The following is a 27,069-nucleotide window of genomic DNA, read 5'->3' as shown; positions in this document are numbered from 1 at the left end:
AAATCCCAATAAGCGGAACGCAGCTGGTATCGATGTTCCTGGAATAACGGATGTTATGAGCCCAACAAGTAATGTTAAGTGTTATACGACTAGCAACTACGCACACGAAACGCAAGTGAAAAATTTTAATGAAAAGAGCAACAAGTTGCAATTTTGCGCAATAAAACTGCCACCAGCAATAAAAGAAATTTAGTTATCACAAACTGCACGTAAAGACAACCCACAAAGCGATGCAGAAGCTCACGAATAATGAAACAGCTGCCATCGCAGAAAAGACACGCCGGCCGCAGCATTCATAACAAAAAACAAGCACACACACACACACACACACACACACGTAGATACACCAACAACAAGCAGCGAGACTTCAGTATTTTTGCACTGCAAACGTGCAGTGTTTGAGGATTTTTTATCAAAATTTAATGAACAAATTTACAGTTAAATGGCAGCGAAAGAATCGTTTCGCGAAAGACAGACGGAGGAATTGGAAGCTATAAAGGCAAGTTTAATTTATGCGAACCTACATATTTGTAAGATGATGAAATGAACGTTTGCTATTTGTAGTCCATATTCGGCGCCGATGTGGAGGATCTGAGGCCGCAAAGCAATGCGACGCAATGGAAGCCTACAGACATACGCATACTCCTAACGCCGCTGCGAGACTCCTCCAATGGCCTGCCACAAGCCTATGTTTGTACCAAGCTACATGTGACATGTCCCTCCAAGTATCCAAAGCTGTTAGTCGGCCTATATTGTTGTGCCACAATTAGCTAATACGCGGTTCGTTTTTTGCAGTGCCCCCAAAATAGTACTCGAGGAGTCCAAGGGCATATCAGATCAGCTGCTGGAGGCTCTGCTCGCCCAGTTGCATGCACAATCGCAGGACCTGCGCGGCGAGGTAATGATTTATGAGCTGGCACAGACCGTTCAGGCATTTTTGCTGCAGCACAACAAACCACCGAAGGGTTCATTTTATGATGAAATGCTACAGGCCAAGCAAAAGCGTGAACAGGAGTTATTGGACATGCAAAAGCGAAAGGAAACTCTTGAGCGGCAGACGCTCATGGACGAGGTGGAGCGTCGCAAAGAGATGTTCAAAACGGAGGCCAAGCGACGCGGCGAACCGAGACGCAGCATGAGCGAGTCCAACAATCGCCATCCGAGCTCCTCGGAAAGTTCTGAGAGCTCGTCGCCCTACTATCGCGGTCACACGTATCCAAACAAGTGTCTCGATCATCGAAATACAGAAATGCTCTCCTTTTACAAGGTGGGCAGGCAAATCCAACGCGGCTGTTGCTTGGGTAACTACTACTCTTGTCTTAACTGTTCTGTAGCTTATGCATTTCCACTTCCAGGTCATTCACAGCGCGGCTGCATTGCCTACACTGGCGTCGATATGCACACTGGCCAGCTGCTCTACGTAACGGAGTGGAATATCAAGTACTCGCAACTAGAGCAGCCCTGTGCTGGCAATGGAAAATGCCACTGGAGTGCCGAGTCGAAGTGTGTCGGCAACCATCGTGTGGATGAGCTGATAGCCTCCATAGAAAAACAGGTGGCAACTCTGGCACAGTTGCAGCACAAGAATCTCATTCAATACGAATGCGTGCTCTGCATTAAACGAAAGGAGGGCTTACTGGTCTATCTGGTGCAGGATTTTTTGCTAGGCACTAGTGTTTTTAGCATTTCCTCGACGCTGGGCTGGTGTATGGATGGTGCTCGCATGGTGGCACGTGGCGTACTGGAAGCTCTGGTGTTTCTACACAACAAAGGCGTCTCACACAGTCACCTGCTCGACAGCACCGTATTTATGGACAATGCTGGTAACATACGCTGTACAGATTTCTCGTTGGTGCCCAATTTGCTGGAGCTGACTGGAGGCGCTGGCCAAAGCAGCAACCGCGGCGATTTGCCAGCATTGGGCGCACTCGTGGAGGCATTGATGCCTACCCACAGCTATGAAATGCGAGAATTTGTGGATAAGTTAGTACATATAGGCGAATGGCAAACATCAACTGCAAATGGCTTAATACATTAAATTCCATTCCAGATGCCATTCTGATCGCACACTGTCTGCCTCGGAGCTGCTAGAGCATCCGTTTCTGCGTTTGTATGTGGACAATGCACAACAACACTTGACGCTGCAGCATACACAGCATCGAAGTTCCCTGGTGCCCCAATCCACCCAAGGATTGTCCATGCAGCGCACTGTGGTGCCCTTTCAAATACCCACTCTGGCACTGAGCCAATCTCGTCTGCGCACCGAGTTCGAGGTTCTCATGTATTTGGGCAAAGGCGCATTTGGCGATGTGTTAAAAGTGCGCAACATACTGGATAACCGGGAATATGCAATCAAACGTATACCACTCCCGGCGCGCAGTCGCCAGCTATATAAGAAGATGACCCGTGAGGTGGAGCTGCTGTCGCGTCTAAATCATGAGAATGTGGTGCGTTATTTCAACAGCTGGATTGAGAGTGTTAGTGACGCCGACGCGGCTGAAATGGACAAAATGCTGGGCGGCGATTGGTCACAGAGCCAAGAGCTGAGCACCAAACCGGCCAAGTCACCCCAGCTAGGGCTGGCCGTGCATGTGGAGGAAACAGAAAGCTCATCGAGCATGTGGAATGGTTACATGTAAATATCTGATATAAGCTATTTAAAAATTACCTATATCACATTTTCTGCAAGGCCCAACATGGACGACTCCGACTCGGATGGCATTGAGTTTGTTGACTCGAATGGTCAAGTAGCAGTGTATGATGATGACGATGAAGACAGCGACAAGGAAGATTCATTGCAACGCAAGATAAGTTCGCCGCGTCCACAAATGCAAGTTATGTACATACAAATGGAGTTTTGTGAGAAGTGTACCTTGCGGTAAGTTAGCACTTATCACAGCTCCTATACATTTAAATGAATCATTTTATTTTAGCACTGCAATCGATGATAATTTATTTGAGAACACAGATCGTTTGTGGCGCTTGTTCCGGGAGATTGCCGAAGGCTTGGCTCACATACATAAGCAAGGCATTATACATCGCGATCTGAAGCCGGTTAACATATTCTTGGACTCGCATGATCAAATTAAAATTGGAGATTTCGGTCTAGCCACCACGAGCTTTTTAGCGTTGCAATCGCATGGTGCGTGACCAAACTCAAAGCTTGTCTGGTCACAACTAATTCCACGCTCTTTATAGCTGAGTACCCATCGCATTCAACCACTCAGCATGTAACCTTCACGGAGGATGGCACTGGCACGGGCAAAGTGGGCACCACGCTCTATGTGGCACCAGAGCTGACGGGTAATGCCTCTAAGTCCGTTTACAACCAAAAGGTAGACATGTACACGCTGGGCATTATATTGTTTGAGATGTGCCAGCCGCCTTTTGACACCAGCATGGAACGCGCACAGACCATAATGGCTTTAAGAAATCCCTCCATAATCATACCAGAGTGCATGCTGCAGGATAGCAAATACGAGAAGACCATCAAGGTAAGCTTTTGTATGAAATCGTATACATAGACTAATTCTTTTTTATTGTTAGATGCTGCGCTGGCTGCTCAGCCATGATCCTGCCCAACGACCAACCGCCGAAGAGCTGCTTGTCTCGGATTTGGTTCCGCCAGCTGAACTAGAGGCCAATGAGCTGCAGGAAATGCTGCGGCATGCTTTGGCCAATCCACAAAGCAAGGCTTATAAGAATCTCGTGGCACGCTGTCTGCAACAGGAGAGTGACGAGGTGCTTGAACACACCTACCATTTAAGCAGCAGTCGTGCCATGAAATCGTGGAATTCGGCCATTGTTATGGACGACATAGTTTCGCTCAATCCGCTTATTGAGTTTGTCAAGGCGAAAGTGGTCAATGTGTTCCGTAAGCATGGTGCCATTGAGGTAGACTCGCCACTTTTGTCACCGCTGTCCTCGCGTAACATTAACTCCAGTGCCAGTTCCAATGCGGTGCATTTGATGACCCACTCCGGGTGTGTGGTGCTGCTGCCCTGCGATCTTCGTACTCAGTTTGCCCGCCATGTAACCATGAATGGAGTGAATCTCATACGGCGCTACTGTGTGGATCGGGTTTATCACGAGGAGCGAGTCTTCAACTTTCACCCGAAACAGAATTACGAATGCTGCTTCGACATCGTCACGCCCAGCACAAGCAGCCAACTGGTGGATGCAGAACTGATCTCACTGGCCTTTGAAATTACCAATGAGCTGCCTCGCCTGCGCGAGCGCAACATTGCCATACGCATGAATCACACGAACTTGTTGCGTTCCATTCTTATATTCTGCAATGTGCCCAAGTCCCAGTATGGCGCGCTATTTGAGGGCTTCATGGACTTTATTGAAGGCCGCATTTCACGCTTTCAGTTTCATTCCAGCATAACGGCAATCATGGACAAGTCACGTACTTCGGCACAGACCTTGATGGACATGCTGCTGGTAAACTTTCTGCTGACTGGTTCCAGAAGCAGCGTAGATGAGTCTGCGCTGAAGTCACTGATGCGCGGCAAAGGTGAAGCAGCTTCTTTGGCACGCGGCGCTTTGCGTGAACTGGAAACGGTCATAGGACTAGCTTACAGTCTGGGCGTTACGGTAAGTAGTTGATTGAACTGGCTGAATGTCATCGGAAGAGTGAATGTTGTTATTTACCAACAGTGTCCCATACATATTTGGGCTGGCCTGCCCATTAGCTTTGACCGTGCCAGCAATGGCGGCATTGTCTGGCAAATGACCGCTGACCTAAAACCGAATCGTTCTGGACATCCCTCAGTTTTGGCCAAGGGTGAGCGCTATGATGCTATGCTGCATGAGTTCCAGAAACAGGCACAAAGTTTTAATGCGGCGCTGCCAACGCGTGGTGTCCTTAGTGGAGCGGGACTCTCATTTTCGTTGGATAAGCTGGTGGCCGCCGTTGGCATGGAATATGCAAAAGATTGCCGCGCTATTGACATAGGTATTTGCGTGTGCGGCACTCGGCCGCCGCTCAAGGATGTCACCTACATTATGCGTCTACTGTGGTCCGTTGGCATACGTTGCGGCATTGTGGAGACGGTCGGCGGTGGTGGCGATGAAGCGCAGGAATTGGAACGACTGGGGGCGCTGCATGTCATATTGGTAGCAGAGAATGGAGCATTGCGCGTACGCTCCTTTGAGCGTGATCGTTTCCAGGAGCGTCATCTGACTCGCGCCGAACTGGTTGAGTTCATTCAGAAAATGCAGCGCAGCGAGGCTGTTAATGGCGGAGCTGTCGGTGGCGGTGTGGAAAATTTTAGCCAGCTGCCCAGCATGAGCAGTAGTGGCGGAGGCAGCGGGCGCGGCGAGAACGGGCTCAGCTTGTCAGCGTCCAATTCGACCATCAAGAACAATTACAGCCAGCTGCCCAATGTGCAGGTAACATTCCTCACCCACGACAAGCTCACTGCCAACTATCGAAGGCGATTGGAAAATCAGGTGGCCCAGCAAATGAGCTCAACGCTAGCGCAGTTTATTAAGAAGGAATCGTTTGTGGTGGTGGTGGTGGAATTGCCGCCTGCAGTGGTGAACGCCATAGTTGGTGCTATCAACCCGAGAGTGTTACGCAGAAATGAGACTGAACCTGAAATGAATTTTGTGGTCGAAAGGTAAAAAAGCTATATAATACATAATCATACACAAATATTTGTCAAGACTGATTGTTGAACTGACTGACTGATTGAATGACTGAATAATTGAATGCTCTTCAAAACGTAATAGCTAGAAAGCAGTTTTTTTAATATTTGGGGAAATTCCTCACGCAAGGGTGGAAAACTGATGAAAAACTATTGTACATAACATAAACTCTTTCAAAGATCTAAACATTTTTTGAGTATGTGGTTCGCTCTTTTCGGAAAATCCACCCTTTCACCGAGTGAAGCATTGAGGACTAAGGCTGTGATGGTAAAATTTCAAATGTTACCTAGTGGGAATCAAACTTGTTTTCAAAGTTCTGTATGATAAAATAAAAAAAAGATTTTACCGTCCTTGGAATATCTTTTCCACGGGCGGTAAACTGATTATATATTTAATAAAAAATTAATAAGTTGGACAAAGTCGGCTTAATAAGAATCCTTTCATGCTTTTGCAGATTTCCGAAATACAAACGTTATATATCCGAAATACACGAGGAGATCGTGGATAATCTGAGTGATGCCAAGACACCAATTGTGGCCTTGTACAGCATTTCTGATTCCTATTATCGAGTTATCATCTAAAGGTGATTTCTACAGCTACTATATGATGCCATGCGATACAATGTTAGAACTATCTATCCTTGATTGCTTCAAATTAGTTTACGTTTAGATTTTTGATTAACTAAAGTTTCCTGCAATAGTTCTACAACTAGATTTTTTGTAAGCTGTGTTCAGAGGCCAATGTATACTTATTTACCAAAAATTATGTCAAGACTTCAACAAATGTTTTATTTTGCCAACTGCGCCGAATTTTTCTTTATTGGCATACAAAAATATTTATTTTCAACAATTTAATTTAGGAACCCTACGAAAACTGCTACAATTGAGACTATCTATTATGGCAAATATTAATTGAAAATTCTGTTTCTTTCGCATATAAGTAATAACGGGGCGAAAATTAACAATGCAAGCACCCATTTTCAACGCACCAAATGGCATAAACTTTACAATGAAATGTATTTTAAAGAACTATTTTACATAATTCAAAATTAAATTGATTTGTTTAATGTATATACATGAAATTTATAACTTAATATATAATATAATCGCAAGTCTAAAAACAGAAACAACATTTTTAACAGTACAACTGCTTGAGCTATTCCAAGTTCCAATCTCCAGCTACCTCAGGAGCTGTTCTCGCTGGCTGCCGCTTTGTTTAGACTACGCGGAATACCCACCGCTGGACCCTGTAGCACTTTGCGGGAGAGACGCATAAATCCAGAGACAGGATCGCGACCAAAGTACTTGACTTGTATTTCCTGATCAACCTCCAAGCCTAGAGCTGAGGGATGCGCAATCTTGCGTTGATCGAGTTGCGAGTTGTGCAACAGTGCAGGGGGCATGCTTGGATACAAAGTGACCATCACGCCTGTATCCCTCAGCTCAGTGATTTTCGCTGTGTAAATTCCACCGAATTCCAAATCTGGCACGCGTTCCTTGTGCATGTAACCATCGATCAGCTCTTTGGCCTCATCCAGCGCCGCCTGTGATGGAGCAAAAACTGTGAAAGTACTGTCGTCGGCAGCGGTCAGGGTGGTGCCCGTTTCCAAATAGATGCGCTTCATATGCAGTCCGCTGGGTCCAATGAGTTGGGCACGTTGATGTGGCTCCACCGCGAGCCTCTCGCTGACAGGCCAGCAATCCTTGCGGTATTTGCTGAAAAAAACAAAAAAACGAGCTTAGTCGATATTCAAATGCAAGATGTAATTGGACTTACCGTGGTTCTTTGATGCTTTCACCCATGATATCCAGTATCTTAGACTTGGCATCGGTGGCTTTTTGCAGTGACTCCATAACCACTTTGAGCGGTATGCCCGGTATTTTGAGATCCGCTTGAATGGCAGTAAAGCCCTTGCGGGTGCCCGCCACTTTCATGTCCATGTCGCCCATGTAATCTTCAATACCCAGAATGTCAGTCAAAATGCGGTAGTCCTGCAGATGCTTGGTATCATTGTTCTCGTACTTAGTGACCAAGCCAATGGCCACGCCGGCGGCAGGCGCCGTTACTGGAACACCCGCGTCCATGAGCGCCAGGGAACCACCACAGACGCTCGCCATGCTGCTGGAGCCATTCGATTCCAGCACTTCTGACGTCAAGCGCACTGTAAATGGATAGTCGTGCGGCAGTGTGGGAAGTAAGGACCGCTCGGCTAAAGCACCATGGCCCAATTCTCGGCGTCCGAGTGGTCCAATTCGGCCCACCTCACCAGTGGCGTATGGAGGAAACTCGTAGTGCAGCATAAAGTTTTTTGCCTTCAGGCCACCGCTGTCTAGTGCCGCCAACGTGTCAAGCTTCATGGCACTTTCCGGAGAGTCAAGACTGACCGTGCAGAAGACCTGCGTCTGGCCACGTTGGAACAGGGCAGAGCCATGCAACGGTTTGTACATGTCTACCTGGCAACTTATGTTGCGCAGACTGTCGTAGTCGCGACCATCGCAGCGTCGGTTACTCTCGAAGATTAGCTCACGGAAAATATCACGACAAGCCTTGTTAAACTCCTCTCCAATGGCTGCGGGATCTGTGTCTGGATATGACGACCACACCTTGTCAATGACATTGGAACGCACCTCGTTCACGGCAGTGTCACGAGATATTTTGTCATGTTGTGCATCTTGGAAGATTTCACGCAGACGCATTTCGCACATGCTCTTCACCGCCTGAACCAGCTCTGAATTTGCTTCTGGCAGCGCATCCACTTCACGTTTATGGCGTCCATAAGCCTTTTGAAGTCGTTCAATTTCATGGATTATAAACTGTGCCTCACGCGTGCCCTGCTTGATGGCCTTCAGTAGATCCTGCATTAGCACTACATTACCCTTTCCTTCCAGCATAACCACGAGATTTTGTTTGGTGGCTGAGACAACCAAATCCAATTGCGAAGATTGAAGTTCGCGGCGCGTGGGGTTAATCAATACCTCACCATCGTTCAGGCCAACACTAAAAAAGGATTACAGTCATTTTACAATCGACATTGCTCATGAAACTTCGAATTTACCGCACGGCCCCTATGGGTCCATTCCAGGGTATGTCGCTCAGGGAGAGCGCCATGGAAGCCGCATTAATGGCTAGAACGTCGGGCGAGTGGACCGCATCCATAGCCAGCATATTGCACACCAGTTGCGTCTCGTTTCGATAATCCTTGGCAAACAAAGGACGAAGTGATCGATCTATTAGACGCGCCGACAGTATCTCCTTTTCCGATGGGCCCAACTCGCGCCGCATAAAGTTCATCGGTATGCGGCCCGAGGCGGCGTTCTTCAGGCGATAGTCCACAACCAGCGGCATGAAATTTTGTCCAGGCGTTGCCTTCGCCTTCGCCACCGCAGTGACCATAACCGCAGTATCTCCCATTTGGCAAACAGCAGTGCCATTGGCAAAACGCGCCAGTTTGCCCGAGCTAATGGTCATGTTTCGCCTGATAACGAAAGTACATTATAAAATAGTTTTTGCTCATGGAAGCGCTTGTCAATTGTCTTACCCATTGCTGAAACTGACCTCTACGGCAGGGACTACGCCGTTAGTGGCGCTTTGTAGGTAACGGCGATTAATTAAACGCGCACCAGAGCATTTCAGGCGATGGTTAAGTAATTTAAGTGCTTTTCTCGTAAAAATCATGATTCAAAGCGTGCAAGTTATCTACAGTTTGCCGGTTGTCTGCGGCTGTAACGAACCACGAGTAACCTTCGCGCAATATACAAAACTATTTACAAACTTAAAAGTAATTTATAAATTTGATTGTGTAGTAACACATATTTTTAAATTAAGTTAACTAATTCAACAGCATGTCTTTCATATTAATAAACTAAGCTTATTTTTTATATGCTTATAACACTTGTGACGTCACACAATGTGATTTTTGTAATCGATAACAAAACCTTATCAGTCTCATTTATGTATTTAACAGTAACAGTCTGTGGTTGTTCACTTATCGAAATGCAGTCATGTCGAAGGAAACAGTCTGTTAAGGCTTTCATCAGTCTTTGACTTACAGCACGTTAAACGCTGTGCCTGTTAATTAACAGCATTTGTGTTACGAACGGACGTGGGTGTATACCTCTTTTGCTAGCGCGGACGTAAAAAATATTTAAAAATTATTGTTAATTAATACGCGTGCGAGCCGCAGCAAATGCAAATTAAACGTGCGTGTTGTGCAAGCCAATTAAATCAAGTGCTTTAAATTTTTGGCATTCTCTGTTCGATCGCCGCGCTCTTGCTCTATCGGGTGTTTGCATGTGTAAGTGTGTGTTTGCAGCGCGCAAGTTCAAGTGTGTGAGTGCGTGTATGTGCAAGTGCTAGTAAGTGTGTGTTTTGTTGGCCAAAAGCAAAACGCAAAGAGAGCCGCTATAGCAGCGGCCGCAGCAGCAACAAAAAGAAGAAAAACCAAAATCGACAAATGCGGTCAAATTGAAAAGAAAAAATAAAGTATTGGTGTCGCCAACAACAACAATAACAACAACAACAACGAGACAGAAGCAGCAGCAAAGCAAAAGCAAAGCGAAGCAAAGCAAAGCAAAAGCAAACTCAAAAGCAAACGCAAAACTTGCCGAGAAAGCGTGCCGCCTGTGCCGACGTCAGCGTTGACGCTGCTGCCGCTGCTGTTGACGCCGTCGCGTGTGTGAAAAGCCGGAAAATTGCTTCACAAGGCGTTGTCGTTGCAAAGACATTTTCTAGCGCGTCGCTTTAATTTGTTTATGCTGATCTGCCTCTGTCGCTGTCCCTGCTGCTGCCCTTGCGCCTGTTCTGCGAATTGGATGATTCGCCTTATCAACGGCGCCCCCTTATCAGCCGCATTCTGATTGTTGCGAAAAAAATTATAAAAATACCAAAACACATACTAAAACCTAAGCATTTTAAGCACAAGCGGCTGCTTCTACGGAAACAACAACAACAAGAACGCAAAGCAAACAGACAAGGTAAAATTTGCTCGCCTAACCCCACCATCAACAACCCTGCTTTAACTTTGTCAAAAAAAAAAAAAAAACTAGTTAAAAGGTTTTAGTCCATTGCAACAGACTGCGCAATACTCTATTTATAATATAATAACAATCAAAGCAAGTTTAAAATAACCAACTGGATTCTTGGGTTCGATAGCCTGGAAGGCAGGTCTTTCAAATTGGGACTAGGAAATATTGATTTATCCCTAGAGGAGTTCTAGCTTTAGAAGTGTCAAAGACATGACATATAGATACATAAAAGGGAATCGGTCCTGGCAGATTGTGTGGGGATCAACGGATGGACCAAACACTAAGTTAAAATGCTTGCGTAGTATGTTTGGCACATTTGACTTTGAAGTGGCGGAAAACGGTGGTTAAACTTTGTATGAAAAGCATCAAAAACAACGCATATTGATTTTCGCGGTTTGCCAATCCCCCTTGACGGCATACAATCAACTTTGACGATATCTGATGCGGTTATACATGCATATTTCCAAGCATCAAGTTTCTAGATACAATCTACAGAGAAACAGTGGACAGTGCAAAACCAATACACTCCTTTTAGCTTATGACTAGAGTATAATAAATTCAGCTGCACCCATTTGCCTGCCGCCTTTTAATTGTCACACCTCATTAGCTGTTAGCTTTGCCAGCGCCGGCTGCATAAGTGCTTTAAAGTATTTACTGTAATTTACACGCCGTCTGCCCCGCGTTGCCCCAGCCGTGACGATGGACAACGCAATTTCATTAACTTAATCGATGCTCCTTTGATGCTGCTACTGCTGCTGCTGTTGCACATGCATTGAGTGCTTTATGGCCTGCCACAGATACTCGCTCGCCTGCCGCATCGCCCCGCCCTTCTCTCATTGAGAGTGAAAGCATCCGCGTTCGCACCGCCATCAGCGTCATAGTCTTGGGCATTGTTATCACTGCTGTTGTTCATGCTATCTGCAAGGCCTCTTCAACCTCTTCTTGCCCTCAAAAAAATAAATAAATAAAGTGTATGAAACAAAAAAAAAAAAAAGAAAAAATAAAACACATAAACTCATTATGCTATGCGCACTTCCGGTCGATGTCTGTTTGTTCTCAACTTTGTCATTGTTTTGTCTGTTCCACGGGTTGCTTATCGATAAAGTTTCCATACGCATCGTTATGAACATATCTAAAATATAGATTTCACATTAGCTCATAGGTTTCCTAATGAAATATACATGGAGAATGATATCTTTGCTAAAAGAGATGCCAGCTTAGCATATACGCCAAAGAAATAATAATTATTATTAATCTTTTAAGCATTGTCTACAGTTACAAACTATCAAGCAAACTTTTTAAATAGCTTTAGCAACTTTAGCTTTCTGTGCTGCTAAGGCAATACAGAACAATTTATAAACTAGTTTGGGCCGTTCAATGAAAAAACAATAGCAGGAAAAATGGCATTTATTTTTATACTTTTGAAGTTTTTAGTTTTATGTATAAAACTTAACTGAACTTAAGTAGAAGACGAAAACAATTGAAATTCAATAGTTTAAAGAGATGTCAACGCTGTCCGTTAATAATGATTATGCCTTATAGTGACTTATAATTAATTATACAAATTAAAAATGTACAATATATATATATCATTTTGAATACTACAAAATATATACACTATTTGGGTAATTCTTTGAACAACTCGCGTATGTACTCGATTTATATCTATTTGACTTTGCGTTGCGCTGTTTTGTTATCTTCTTTGCATTTCTTTTTGTTGCTATTGTTGCTTTTGTTGTATGTCATTGTAAGTGACACTGATTGCCGATTGCCAGACGGGCTGCATAATTAGGGAGCGCTTAGCATTTGCTGATAGCGTCAGCCGCTTCCGCTTCATCACTCATCAACAGCAGCGGCGGCGGCAGCAGCAGCAGCGGCAGCGTTCAGTGTTCCGTTTTCAATTTGAAGAACCAACTGTGACCCGCCATTAGCAGTTGCCCAGTGCCCGGCGCAGAGTCAGCCAAGAGTTGGCCACATGTGGTGCCGAGTGCGGGTCCTTCGCCATGCCATTGTTATTGCCATTAGAGGCGATCCTAGGCTAGGGGCAGAGTATTTTTGTGGCACCATAAAAGCATTCGAGTGCCGTTCGTTTGCGTCACAGTTTCAGCACTGTCACACGAACACACATGCACGCACACACGCACACAGCTTAAAAGAATGGAAGAAAAACATGATGTGTATATTGTCTGACTGCAAAGACAATAAACCATCAATGAGCAGGACGAGGCGGAGGACCAAACCCCAAAGCAAATAAAACTCAATCGAATATTATTATCAACAAGGACAACGACGCGCCCCAGAACTGAACTCGCACCCATTCGTGTTGGGCTTAGCCCCGGCAATTGGGGATTGGCCACATGCTGCTCATCGTTTGCACGCGTCATGGCGCTATATAGCTGTGCTGCCGGGCATATCGAGCACAGCGCGAGCCCAGTCCAGTTCCAGTCCCAGTCCCGTTTCTTAAACCGTTTCCAATCCCAGACCTGTTTCGTCATTGGCTATGGGTCTAATTTGGCGCGACTTTGGCACTTGTTAGCCAATATGTTTTCGGCCATGTTAATGGCCAAACGGAATTGATATTAATTGCCGCACGCCTCCACAAACTGTAGTGGGCGTGGCAGCGACCAGCAGCCGCGCTAAGCGCTAGTCCATTAGCCAGCCACGAAACTCGCATGAAAATCAGCTTAACTCATTTTTGCGGCAACAATTGGGAAAACCAAAAAAGGCAACGGCTTATCGGCTTTACGCCTATTGTATTGTGGTCGACTATCCAATACCCTGTTTTTCAGTTCTCTTAATAATATTTTGTTGTTGTCGCTATTAAGAGTGCGAACTCCTACATGAATTTATGAGTGCAGCTACCTGAAACCCTATGCCACATATGTAATTGGTTTTATAGCTCTAGTTGTAGCTCTATGTGTGTGTGTGTGTATGTGTGTATTGTGCGTGTGTTCACACACTTATCCATTGCTGGTTGCTTTGGCAACGCATTGTGACTTTCAATCCAATTAATCCTTGCTCGCCTTCTTCGCACAACCCCTGAGAAATTTATCCTATTACAGTTTTTGTATAGACCCCTGATTGAATTAGACATTTTTAGATGAAGCGCCGATTGGCGTCCCATCTCCGTTTTCCGAGAACAATCGTTTTTGTGTGCGGACACGTTTCAACAATCGAATTCTATTCGAGTTAAAAAAGTAGAATTCGAAGTGTGACAAAAACTTATGTCCAGCAAATGCAAGACCAATGGATCTTCCAAAATTTCATAAAATTATCAAAACTTATTAAAGAATATATAAATTATATTATACACTAATCACATTTCAAATAACTAGCGAATAACTGAAGTTTCTGTTAGCTTAAACAAAAACGAAAAATATTTCTTGCAATAATTTATTTTATTTATTATTTGCCTTGAGCCGAATCGCTCCAAAATACAGTGCAAATAAATTGTGTAAATATTAAACATAAACTGTTTCATAAGTTGTTGCACATTATTTGGCACAACTAGCCAAACGCCAACCCTTTATTAAATTCTGTTGGACTAGTTACAATTGAATTAAATTGCAATATCCGACAATGTTTACAAAAACAAAAGGAGTTATCTATAAACTTGAACTTGGCAACTTAAATAACTTAAATTCATACGAATTTCGATTTCGTATTGTAAAACTCTTATTTACATTATCAACTAAACAGAAATATGGTTTCCATCATTTTAAACCCAATTTAAAGCATAACCTTTGCGTTAAGTTTGTATATCTTGGAAATTTTCGAATGAGCAGCCACAAAAAATTCCCTTGAATTCCATTTAATCTAACATTGCAAAAATTCTACTCGACTAGAGTGCATCATACTTAGGTTTACTTACTGATGAATTAATATTTAAGTTCCCATTCAGTTGAGTAGCTCTTAGAAGAATCAACTGCAGAACGCCTTGTGTGTTCACTTAATTTCCTGTGCTCACTAGGCTTATTTCAGGACGCTAACTACATCCAGGTCCTGCCATGTTTAGCCAGCCATCATTTTGATAAGAAATTTCAGCTAATCAAACGGCGCTTGATGGCGCGGAAGACGCTGTTAAGGGGGGGGGGGGGGGGGGGCTGGGCAGGCAACCTGCTGTAATGACCTTGATAAACTTTTGTTTTTCAGGTTGTCAGTGGGCTCCTGTGCTTTCTTAGGATGTGCACGGCTGGTTTGGCTTTCGGCCATTTTCTTTTTATTTGTTATTGTTCTCGGCGTGCATATTTGAAAAACGTTTTACGTGCTACCTCGTAAAAGATACATATGTATGTAGCTCTACCTATGTATATACAAACAAACTTGGTTGTTTTTAAAGGAAATAAATAAAATGATTCACACAAAGCTCGAGGCTGGAGTACCATAAGCTTAATGTGCAATAACTTTAACATGTAGTGCAAGGCATTCTTATTTATTTACTTGAATTTAGTGTTAGTCTTAATCTTAGATATTTTTTACAGGGTATCAATAGTTTTTACAGTGGCCTTTTTTTAAGCTTTTTTTTGCGGCCGTTTTGCAGCTTAGCTCGGCTTGCTGACTGCGTTTTGCTGTGCTTTTCACTCAATTCTGATTAAGGAAAAACCCTCGTCCTGCCTGGTATTGCTTTGACTGAGTGTTATTGCCACTTTGAGATGTCAACCTTTAAACCTGGGGCCTTTTTATGGGTCTGCGCCATACCTGTGTGGCACACAAATTGAATTTGACTGTTCTTCTGTCAACAAGCAAATGGTATACGCTTGTATTGGCCTACATATAGGTTAATACATATATCATGATCCATCAGCAAATGCCAGCAAATGTTGCCAAAATTATTCAAAGTGTCATTGAAACTTTTTTTGTGCCAGAACAAAAGATCAACCCAAAGTTAAATCATCAGCAGCTGCCCCGCTTTCGTTTCCACTCCCCTCTCGCTTGAAAACCAATCATTTGTACATTGAACCCCGCCCCGAACAGCGACCGTGGCAGCTGTAAATATGCATGGCCAGCGCCATGTGGCCAACACCTTGACACTGCGGCTGGCGACTTGGCAACAGCAACACACAGCAAAAAAAAAAATAATAAAGAGCCAAACAGCAACAAACATTCTACAGACGCTTTATGCAAAAACAAAAAAATACAATGAAAAAAAAACATATATATATATATATATATATATATATATATATATATATATATATATATATATATATATATATATATATATATATATATATATGCGTCAGGCTGGCAGGCAAACTGGCTCATAATGCGCCTCAGGGTACAGCTTTGGGCACCGTCTCCCGGGCCGGGCCATGGCAGCGTGTCCAATCGACCAGCCCGGCGGCATACGTGTAGAATTCATTAACAATAAAGCGCAGCAAAGCCGAAGAGCCTGCAAGCATGGCAAGACGAAGCTGGAAAGGAGGCAGGGGATGTGGTTGAACGGCATTGTGGCAGCCAAGAATTCTCTGTAAGCCAAATCCTGGGTGGTCTTTTTGACATGGCTGCACTTTGTTATGTGAGCTGTTCCCATAAAAGATTTTATATTTTTTCACAAGCTTAGAATCGAGAATGTTAAAAAATAGAAACACTAACTTTTGGACATGAGTCTAGTTTAATATTTTAATAATCATAAAATATTACTTAATTATGAAGAGTTGTACAGCTGAATTAAATACGTTCCATTTTACTTCTTTTTTTTAGATATCTATACTAAGGAGCTCAAGGTAAGATCTGTTTATAGTGAAACTGTTAAGTTTACCAAACATACATATATTTGATCATTATTATAAGATTTCACTTCAAAATAACATACACGCTGAGATACTAATAAATTTTACTAGCATTCATTCATACGTATCGAAAACTTAAACCTAATATATGTAAATACTTTACTCTCGTAAATGTATTATTTATTGTTGAGAAAGTAAATAAATGATTAACAATGAAACAAAACGTAATCTAGAGCGGGTTTAAATCATGCATATATTGGAGCTTATTTAAAAGTGAAGAATTTTTGTGAATTGCAGCCTATAGAGCATCGGCCTCGCGATTATGTTTAACATTTAGCAAAATCTTTGGCCGCAACGCGTCGGCCTTAATTTAATGTCTGTGGTTTATATTAACGCTGTTCTTGCTGTTGTGGTTGTTGTTGGTGGTGGTGCTGCTGGTGGGGATGGTTGTGGTGCTGCCTCCGCACTGTCATTAATTGATTTTTGGCGCTTGCTTCATAACAAACTTGTTCTGGGAAACGAGTGCCTGTCGCCAATTGCCTACCCCCAATGAACGGAATGCATATATCACGATTATGGAAAATGAATATATGATATTAAAAAAAAGGGAACACTGCGCCTGACAGCAAGAGACAAACAAAAAAAAAAAAAAAGAAAAAAAATAATCGTGCGAGCGAGAAAGTGAGGAAAGGATAGACACTTGTACAAACATTTGGAGTGTTTAACTTTGCGCTCGTTTTTCATTTTGTTTTTTTCGCTATAGAATTCTTTTTTTTTTTTTTGCTAACATTGGTTGTGTTCTCCATAAACTTTTGCCTTTTGTTGCCCTTGTTTCCTTCAAAACACAACATTGTTTTTTCTGTAGCAGCTGCGAAACACAATAACTAAATGCATTTGTTGATGTTGTGCACAACTTTGGCTAAGGTAATTGCCAACGTCTCTAAATTGTGGGCGTGGTAAGGGAAAAGTTATAAGGTTTATTTTAAATACATTATCTAGTAAACTTTGCATAGTTTGTTTGGTTTTCAATTTAAGCCAGTTTGATAACTTTTTGTGCAAACTAGCAACAAGGACTTGCAGCTAATAATAATCTGTTATTGAAAACTTATACACCCTATTGCACTTAAAATTCTGTTTTATTAAATGTTAGGGAAACCTGCCAAATACTATAATTAAACTAATTAATAAAATTATTCTGTGGTAGCATCCTTCTCTTGTCAAACTCGCAGTTGCGATTGAAATGTGTTATTGAAGAAAAAAAATATTTTCGCAAACGAATATACCTCACGCAAACAATAAATGTGATGGTATTAAAACAAAGTTTGTCGCCTGCGACACTTGACAGCTTTTGAAATAGTAAAAAGACACATATTTTTATATATATAAAAAGAACTTGGAGCGTGGCTTGCACGCTAGGGACACAAATGTTGAAGCTGACTTTTAGCGTTTTCTGCTGCTATTTTTACAGTCGCACTTGGCAACACACAAACTTGTCAAGTTTATGGAACAGCCAAACTTGAAAGTTGTTCTCTCCCACGTTTGTCACTCATTCTCAATTGCAAGAGACGAGAACTGAGAACGCGTGAAGTGCAGGTCTTGAAGTGCGCCAGCTACATCAGCTGACGGACACTTTGTCATTACGAGTTTCGGTTGAAATCTTTATGAGCCCATAAATTTTGCCAATCGATCGTTGGACGTTTATTTTATACAATCGCCTACCTGTCTGCTAAAAATATGCCATTTATTCTTACCTTTCTTTTTTTTTATAGCGTCTGACAAGTTTTGACACAGTTGTCGTACATCAAATGGGGACGGCGCAAAATGATTGAACATTTCCATTAAGCAAACAAAGACATACGTAAAAAATGATTTTCTTGGGAAGTAGCTGACTGCACAATTATCTGTGAAGATTCCAGTAGTTATGTTCTTTCTAATTATTCCGAGCTTATATAGCTATACGATAAGTGGTGGGTACATGTTAAATGTTGGGTAAACTGTAAGCTGGGACAGATCATTTTTTATCCTGACTGAATAACAAAATGATAAACTGAATGATTGGTGGTCAACGCACATCCCAAACCGTAAGAGCTAGGAAAACAGAAATGTTCACTATATTTACCTTATGTAATTCCACCCGCATGTGTGGAAAAATCGCGAAAAATATTTGCATGCAACTTGTTTGTTTATTTTCCGATCGACATAAAACTCATTTTGAAATATCTCTGTTCAAATTGTATTTGAGGGGTGTTACACACTTTCGCGGAATCCAAGCTTCTTCGGTGGAAAATGTGATTCAACGATTTTTTGGGTTAAGTTTTCAGTTTTGTCCGATCTGCCTGAAACCTCTTTTCGAAGCTTTACTAACAACTTAGGGAAAAAAATTAAGAAATTTCACCCGAAACTAGAAATTTAAGATTCAAGATTCTCACAACAAACACCACCAAACTTCACGAGCAAGGCCGAGCAGTAGCCACTAGTTACATCTATGTCAATATTTCGGCACAACAAAATTTAATTTACCATAGTACAGAAGGGTTTCATTAAAGCTAACTTTCTTTAGATGTATGCAGGGAATCCAGCCAGCTGGCAACCATTTTAGCCTTTAAAAATTGTATGCACATATATACCTACACATTCACATACATGAACAACTTTAATATTTTATGTTGTCTGCCTGAGCCCTGTGGCCAATTTGCAAACAACCAAAACAACAGTGCAGTCATAATGGCAACGACAGCAGCAAAACTTTGAACAAATATTGACATCGTTTTTTCGCTTTTCCTTAACATTTGCCAACATTTTCCTGCTCTTATTGCGTACGTAGTAAATAAAACATTCAACCGTTATGCGCATGCATATGCACGGCAGCTCGGTTCGACTCAGCTCAGCTCGGATTAACTCGACTGGACTTTCAGTTCTGTTCAGATACCAGCTCGGCCCGTACCGTCCCGGCCAGCCCGTTTGTTGCAGGCATCGCGGTCAACGTCGCGTCATCATCATCGCCGGCTGTGGTCAGCGCTGATGTTGGTTTAGTTGATGGCCTCGGCCCGTGTGCCGGCTTCTGGCTGTCAGTAGAATTTACTTAACGACCTGGCCTGGTCAAGTAATGCGACTTGGGCAGTCAAGCTGACCAAGGGCTTAGTGAGAGGTCGCGTTTCATGCAGGCCAAAAGTGCTGCATCATAATACTATTCATTTTAATCTGTAAATTCATTTATGATTGTCTTTTTGAAGGTGAGTCGTCCTACAACGGGTCGCTTGTTAATGATGTCAATTGCAACTTAGGTTGTAAAGTAGTTAGCTTAAAATTTGAATTTAAATCTTCTTAAATGCTTAGCTAACATGCAGAAATGAACTATATATGACAGGGTAGAAACTTGGGCATAGTATTGAATTTTGAATGTATGCCATGTGATTGCCATTTGGCATTGCAATTTCAATTGATTGATAAATTCGTTAGCGGGAATATGTAAAAATAAGTAGAAAATAGAAAATGTTTCGTTTTATTCTCGTTACTATTTGCAATTTCGATTTGTAAGGCAAATATACTCACGCCGGACGTGCGAGCCATTTTGATATTTGCATGCTCATATATATATACATACACATATATATATATGTGTATATATTGTATATATATATAGTATATATATAGTATATATATAGTATATATCGATTGATATGAGTATTACGACATTTGAATTAACAGGCCAGCCTGTCCGGGCTGTTACGGCTTTTGGCAGTGTTTGTTTTAGTCGGAGCGTTATTTGTTTATGCATTACATGAACTAATGCTACAAAGTCTTGACCAACGGCCATTCATAAAGCTGCAATATCAACAACAACAGCAACAACGACAACATCAACTGCTATACCAACAGCAATAGCCACGAGCAATGAGCATTAAACGCAATTGTTAGCCTTGTGCCAGAAACCAAATAATAGTAATAATGCGAAAAAAAAGAAACAGCCAAGAAATCAAGAAATACCGAGGGAAATAAAGCACGAATCAAAAATAAACGCCACAAGTTTATGAACATTTAAAAATCGCGCCAGCACTTTGCGTTGAAAATTCAATTAAAATGGCAGCGCGTCGTCGCTAGTAATTAATGCAAATGGCCAGAAATAAAACTAAATCAAGTCGCAGATCAGAAACGAAAAGGAAAATGACGAGCGAATCAGGTGAGGTAGCCGCTGCGGGGGCAATAATGCAGTGGAAATGAAATGTAAACACGAAAAACGGGCAAGTTAATAAAAATATTTTTCAATTCTCAAAGCAAAAACTACAATATTGAAATAAAATCGAATGAGAGAAAAAGAAAACAAACACATAGAAATGTGAAAATATTTGCAAAATGTTGTAAGAATTTTGTAAATACACGGAATAAACAAATGCAATTGTATCCATATATCGCTGAATTGAAATCTTTATATAATGCCGTTTATAATAAGACACAACAGTGCGGCAAAAATAAAATACGAAAAAAAAAAGAAAACAAATAAATAAACAAACGCATGGCGAATAGTATGGAAAACCAGTTATTGACAAGACTTTGCTTAGACACTTTTAAATACAATGATTAAGTTAATGTTTATGCCTTGTTATTGCTGTCGATGCCCAAATGACGTCACAGTGACGTCAAAGCGATCCGCTTTTATTTATAGCAGGTGCGACCCGAGCCGAGCAACGCCGAGCGGCCTGCGGTAAGCGGTGCGCGGTGCGTTGTGAAATGCAAAAGCCAAATTAAAACATACACACAGTGTCAATAAAACATCGTCATAGTATTTAAATGAGGTTTGACAGCCACACACACGCACACTCACACTCGCACTCACACACTATTAAGTGTATATATTTATGTGTGCGCCTTTATTATTATAAATAAATACTTGTATTGATACAGGTGGCCTTACTCAGGCCAAGCAATTCGTATAGCTTTTGGCCGGGTCAAATGCGGGCCAGCCTTGGCGCAATGCGGGTCTGCTATGTTGTTGTTGTTGTTGTTTTTATTCCTGCTGTTGTTGCAGCCACTGCTTGTTTTATACTCCACACTAGACACTTTGAATGGGCACTTTCCACCGAATGATCGATTTGACATATGCACATTGAAGGTGCGGTTCCACTCTTGATAGCCCCATGAACTATGCAAAAAATCTTATCAGCGATTAGAATTGTGTGCTCTATTTTGTTTATTTTTTCTTACTAATTTGTGTGCTATAATTAGTTTCAGTTGAGCGTATATATATTAAAGCGCAAAATCCAGATAATGACCTGAGCAGTACAGCTGGATGTCAGAGATGCTTGTTTTCATGCTTTGTTTGCCTAGTTTCTATATATGAGCAGCTTATATTTTGACTTGATTTCGTTATAAAGTTTTCTTTTCTTTATTATTTTTATTACTTTGCCAATATTCTCTTATACGAATAACTCAATCCAATTATCGCACGAACAAATTGTAAAATGCTATTACGTATAAAAACAATTAATGTATGTAAAATGCGAAAAGTATTACACCTACATATTTCGACAATTAAAAGATTATTTTCATGAAAAACTTATAATTTGTATAATTATCTGTATTCGTACCTATACACATTCTATTAACTATGTTTAGCTATTTGCCTTCTACCTGTAGTACTGATAAAGTCTGTGTTTTGACTGGAAAATGAAACTAAATCCTGCTGAAGGAATTGTTTAGTTTTACTTTGCTTTAGAATCGTATCTGACAATCTGAGAATAATTAGAATTAAGTTTCATATCATATAAACCAATTACTAGTTACGCATTCAAGTATTCATATATATATATATAGTTGTCTATATTTATTTTCAACAATCTTTAGTTAGTTTCTTCCACCACTTGCATGAATTTATATTGTTCAATCGCAATTGCACAATTCTTGCACTTTTCATTGTCGATTATTATTCATCATTACGCATTACTTACATTGCTGATTAAAATCGCTGTTATGTCACATGTTGCGGTTTAGTTGGGAATTCAATTATTTAAAGGTCTTACATGCGTATGTTATTAGTTTATTGTATGACCAATAATTAATTAATATCGAAATATACATTCCATTAGGCTGTTACACAGACAATTGTTGCATAGTATCATCACACCACCGACGACTCCGATGTCTTAATAGTGTTGATGTTGTTGTCGCAATTGCTGCCTCCAAGGCCCGCCATTAGAATAGTTTCTCAATACGAAACAAAAAGCAAGTGAGAATGTTTCGGTCGGGTGTAGCCGACCGATTAATACTTGCACGCATTTAAGTACCAACTTAAAGAAGATATCCGTCATGCTCCCCTGTAGATATAGGCCAAATATATTTGTATCGATCTTGAGAGTAGCTCATGTGTTTTATGTACCTTAATTCAGTTTTCAATCTTAACACTTATCCGATACGGGTATTTACGAGTATATAGTACTTAGTAAGTTTTAATCGTCTGACCTCAAAGCCAGCGAACAAAATAGTAAGACGTAAATTGCACAAAACCAATAATCTCTTTTCACTTATTGAACGAGTAATAAAACTCAATTCTTCAAGGCACTTGACGCGCCCTGTCGCAGTCGCGCATGCCATGAATGAAGCGCGCTTCAGTGGAATGCGCTGTCTGATCACGAATGAATGAAAAAGCTCAGTGAGGGCGCTCTTGCCAACAGCGGCAACAATAACAATAAACATATACAAATTCCTATGCCATATTGTGCCATTCGCATCGAGCTGAATTACAGTGCGCGCCATTCATATAGCGACAATACAAAGTTAAGAGATTATTTGGCGGCTTCTCGCAACTAGTTCTCATGGCTTAATTAATGTTTGTGTAGTAATTTAAGTGGAGCAGTCTTAAAGTAGAATTCTATTGTTGTAGCTGTCTCTACATTTTTAAGATTTTAACATCTTACTCTTAAACCAGTTGTCAACCGGTTTACAGCCTTAGCTAATGGCCTGTTCCATAAAAATTGCATTAACATTTACTAAAATAGAATCAATGGATTCTAAAAATACGGGCTTAAGATTATGTAAATATTCATGTGAATATAGTCAAAGGCATGTGTAAAGAAATAATACTAAATGTATATGAAGATTGAGCTTCGGATAAAAATGCAGCTAGATTACACATGTTTCTAAATATACAATAAGTTAAGTATATATAGCTTTTAATCAAAATAATATTTTTTGTGCAATTGACTCTGATTTTATGATTGACAATTGACTAAAGTGTCTACTCAAGCGAGACTTGTTTCGCACAACGCCACAAGTCAAGCTCAGCGTGACACAATAACGACCCACGTTATATTATACCTACATCTTAGTTATAGTTAGGTGGTGATAATAAGTACTTTTATATATAAAAAAAAACCTATTCGAAATGACCCAATTGCTTGCGCTGTCGTGTTTTGATAATTTTCACACCATGCAAATTGGCAGGCAAGTTTATTGCGCTTTGAAATTCCAGTTGCGCATCGACTTTGTAGTTTTGTAGCGTCTAATTGTACATTTCAATAGTTTGGACGCGCTGAGTCACAGCGCCAAGCTAGCACTGAATATTGTCACATGATTATCATATGAGGTGCTTTTTTGAGTGTGCTTTTTTGCATGTTGTATAAGTCGGAACTGCTCCTTTCCTATATCGATCTCTCTCTTCCCTCCTTCTCTCTTTCTCTCGCTCTCTCTCTTTCCCTCTCTTTCTTTCTCTCTCTCGCGCTCTCGCGCTCTCTCTCTCACTCTCTCTTTCTCCTTTTCTACGTCTGCCTTGACTTGCCTTTGATTGATGTCTGCGCTCCAGGCAATCAGCCTTAATGGGCAATACCACAGTCGAATTTGATGGGTGCGGCAGGCTGTAAAAGTTAAAAGAAAAGAAAAGAAAAGGCCAATGACTTCTTCTATTTAAGCACCCTTTTACCCGCAGGCCTTGCCATTGCATTCACTGGATATTACCCCAAAAAAATAAAGTACTCGCCAGTGCAACTCTGATGCTTGCTTCGCGTTCCGCAAAACTTGGCCCGAGCTGTTTGCCATGTTCTGCCCTATACGAATACATATATAAATATATTTATTTTTTCCCTTTTTATTTTTTTTCGCTGCAGTCGCTTCTTTTGTGGTGCATACAAAAGATTTTTGCTCGCCCGTTGTTGTTTTCCAATGTGTATGCTTTTTTTTGGATTTGTGTTTTTCTGCATATTTGTGTTCATTTGCAAGATTTCTTCCCTTATTTCGAGCAGGGCGCGACTAGTGCAGCCAAAAGGGCGGCATGTGTGCGCCATGGTGATGCTTGGGGTGTGTTTTATGCCATTGAAATGCAACCAAGCATCTCAGCTGCCAGTTGCCCCAAACCCACACCCAAACTCAAACTGAAGCCAAAGCCCAAACCCAATCCCGGTCTCGATCCCGTTGCCGTTTGCCGGGAACGTTGCTTCCGCTGTATAAATATAACGCTACTTGCGCGTGTTGCACATCTCTTGCAATTTATTTGGTTTCTCCAGAGCAGCACCAACACCACAACAGAACTACAGCTTTAGTCCAAAGTTTGTGTCGTGCTTGTAGCGCTTAAATTAAATTTTACGCGAGATTCTTTTTTTTTTTTTGGCTTAACATACTGAGTTAATGCCACAGAATCTAACACAGAATGCCACAGAATATAATAAAATACGAAATTTAACAAGAAACTGTTGTTAACATGCATGGAAACTATTTAACCAATTTAAGAGGATGTGACATGTACAACAAATTTTCCCATTTCCCTTTATTTAGAGTTTCTAGACAGTTTGCATGGTATGAATTTCTTCTAAAATTGTGGGGTAAAATAAATCCTGTTTTTGTTCCACAACAAAATTCAAACAAATTATTTTAAACAATATATACATGTTCAGGTATTTTCTATTCACTTTGATGTTGTGCGCAGCTCGTGTTTTTTTTTCATGCACGTCGTGCTACATTGAAAAGCTTAAGAGACGCCCATCTCTACGCCAGACCCGTAAACCGTGGTTCATGACACGCATCCCAAGCTGTCTACTCGCCTTCTGATTAGCAGCCAAACATACGTGGCCCAAATATTTCTAGCTTTAGCAGCGTGCAACTACTTTATCTGGCGAAGGTAGACCAGACTGCAGACACGATCCGACCAAGCAAGACAAGAGCGCACAGTTGAAGCAGCCAGTCAACCTCTGAGCTGCACAATAACTAGAATATTCCGGGTGGGCTGTTGGTCTGGATCTACTCATCAATTTGGCTACGTGCAGCAGATTTTGATGTACATTCGTTTGGCATGTTATATTTTGGACAGGCTTTTTGGGCAGGTCTCCCTGCCTTTAATTAACTTTGTTGCACACTTTAATTGCATCTAATTATCGTGTTGACAAGGCAAACTGCAAATACAAGAAACGTGTGTATGCATAGTCAGTGTAACTGTGCGAAGTGCCTCGCACTTCAGCTTGTCATTAAAGCACATTTTACTTAACATTCTTTCAATTAGCCAAGTTGATTAATTTTGCAAAATGTCCTAAAAGTTTGCTCTGCCTGAGTGACAACTTGAGGAGCTACAATTATCTAGCATGCAGAAGTTCAGTTCATTATGCGTTAAAACTGTTTAAGCATAGCAAAAAATGTTAAATTCCAATTTTGATAATTTCACCTTCAATGTTCGTCAAAAAGTCTTTCATATAATGCTATTGCTTTTACAGACTGCTTCTCTCTTGTATTACCATACACGACCCCCGTTCCTGGAGGGAATGGACATTTCTACATTGAATATACATATATAATATAATATTTTCAAATGATTTATCTTTTGCTACTTGAAGAAGTTTTTCAGCTTGTTACAATTTTTAGTTTTGTTTAATGCTAAGATTTACTTTCGTTCGATTTTGTACCCGTTTATTTACCAGTTAGCGACACACGCAAATTTATTCGCAACGAAAATGAAATGAAAAAACGATTTTATTTTATTTTAACAGCAATAAATTATTTAATGGTTATTTTATGGGGCTTTATTTTCTTTTATACAACATGCATTAGCAGCAAGTAAATGCAATAATTTATGCATGAACAAACAAAAGTAAATATTGCATGTGTCAAAAACAAATGCACTTTAAAAAAGGAAGTTTGTAATGTGTGTTCGTAACCATGCATATAACGTTAGTAGATTTGGATTTGTAGTGCATACGATATGTTTTAATGTAAATCAGCTCGAGGACGGCAATAAAACTAAAACTAAAACCAATAAAAATATCGATGTTAGTTATTTACTGGCAGACATTGTGTCGCTGCCAAATAGGCAGCAAAAAAAAAAAGAACTTGCAACTGCAGGGATTACAAATGCTAGATGTTTTCCTATGTGTGTGTGTGTCTCGCTCTCGCTTTTGGTTTAGTTGGACATTTATACCAGTTCCCCTTGAATGCTGGACAGGGTCAGAAGGCACCATTAACATTGTCAACGCTCGGCATGATTTATGCCGCGTGCTGTTTTAGCCGTGGCCCAATTATGATATGGCCGAGTGTGCATGCCACAACGGGGCATCCAGCGCCAATAATAATGCAACATTTATGCCACGCAATGAGTGGCGCCATTTTGCAACACATTCAATTGAGTTGGGGAAATGCAGCTGGCAGAGCCGTGAAACCCTATGCCAATGGGCTATTTATAGTGCACA

The 27,069-nt window shown here is 41.3% G+C and overlaps 3 protein-coding genes across 5 annotated transcripts in view; 2 read left to right on the top strand and 1 right to left on the bottom strand.

Annotated features, from left to right (window-relative positions):
- The first annotated feature begins 70 nt into the window (after window positions 1-70).
- Gcn2 (eukaryotic translation initiation factor 2 alpha kinase Gcn2) lies at window positions 71-6,725 on the top strand. Of its 2 annotated transcripts, XM_002054185.4 has the most exons (11): window positions 71-499; window positions 565-737; window positions 796-1,301; window positions 1,356-1,983; window positions 2,051-2,635; window positions 2,690-2,878; window positions 2,934-3,142; window positions 3,199-3,494; window positions 3,547-4,599; window positions 4,663-5,627; window positions 6,110-6,725. In XM_002054185.4, exons 1-11 carry the CDS (start codon window positions 443-445, stop codon window positions 6,234-6,236), a joined length of 4,788 nt encoding a protein of 1,595 aa, XP_002054221.1. In that variant the 5' UTR covers window positions 71-442; the 3' UTR covers window positions 6,237-6,725. The 2 variants fall into 2 exon arrangements, with proteins under 2 accessions (XP_002054221.1, XP_032294808.1); XM_032438917.2 differs by having other exon boundaries at window positions 796-1,983.
- On the bottom strand, window positions 6,653-9,544 carry PNPase (polyribonucleotide nucleotidyltransferase 1). Its single transcript, XM_002054186.4, has 4 exons — window positions 9,194-9,544; window positions 8,711-9,130; window positions 7,432-8,652; window positions 6,653-7,370 (listed from the first exon to the last, which is right to left on the bottom strand). The coding sequence occupies exons 1-4, from the start codon at window positions 9,328-9,330 to the stop codon at window positions 6,839-6,841; spliced, it is 2,310 nt and encodes a 769-aa protein (XP_002054222.1). The 5' UTR covers window positions 9,331-9,544; the 3' UTR covers window positions 6,653-6,838.
- A 187-nt stretch (window positions 9,545-9,731) lies between these two features.
- Gprk2 (G protein-coupled receptor kinase 2) overlaps window positions 9,732-27,069 on the top strand; it is a 65,130-nt gene continuing 47,792 nt past the window's right edge. The window contains exons 1-2 of one of the 2 annotated variants that reach the window (XM_002054187.4): window positions 9,732-10,628; window positions 16,383-16,405. The gene's annotated coding sequence lies outside the window, so the exon portion shown is untranslated. The remainder of the gene's footprint in view (window positions 10,629-16,382; window positions 16,406-27,069) is intronic. The other variant, XM_070207096.1, reaches the window with a different exon arrangement.

The sequence above is a fragment of the Drosophila virilis genome, chromosome 2 (genome assembly GCF_030788295.1).
Source record: "Drosophila virilis strain 15010-1051.87 chromosome 2, Dvir_AGI_RSII-ME, whole genome shotgun sequence".
NCBI classification, from domain to species: Eukaryota; Metazoa; Arthropoda; class Insecta; order Diptera; family Drosophilidae; genus Drosophila; species Drosophila virilis.
This window is presented reverse-complemented; position numbering and strand designations above follow the sequence as displayed.

What these genes read in the sequence shown, in the direction of transcription:
- Gcn2 (XM_032438917.2), top strand. Translation starts at nt 443, where the DNA reads ATGGCAGCGAAAGAATCGTTTCGCGAAAGACAGACGGAGGAATTGGAA. An exon ending in CCCTCCAAGTATCCAAAGCT is followed by an intron (nt 738 to 795) that starts GTTAGTCGGCCT and finishes CGTTTTTTGCAG; the next exon opens with TGCCCCCAAAATAGTACTCG. An exon ending in TTTAGCGTTGCAATCGCATG is followed by an intron (nt 3,143 to 3,198) that starts GTGCGTGACCAA and finishes CGCTCTTTATAG; the next exon opens with CTGAGTACCCATCGCATTCA.
- PNPase (XM_002054186.4), bottom strand. Translation starts at nt 9,330, where the DNA reads ATGATTTTTACGAGAAAAGCACTTAAATTACTTAACCATCGCCTGAAA. An exon ending in GGACCCATAGGGGCCGTGCG is followed by an intron (nt 8,653 to 8,710) that starts GTAAATTCGAAG and finishes ATCCTTTTTTAG; the next exon opens with TGTTGGCCTGAACGATGGTG. An exon ending in GAAAGCATCAAAGAACCACG is followed by an intron (nt 7,371 to 7,431) that starts GTAAGTCCAATT and finishes TGTTTTTTTCAG; the next exon opens with CAAATACCGCAAGGATTGCT.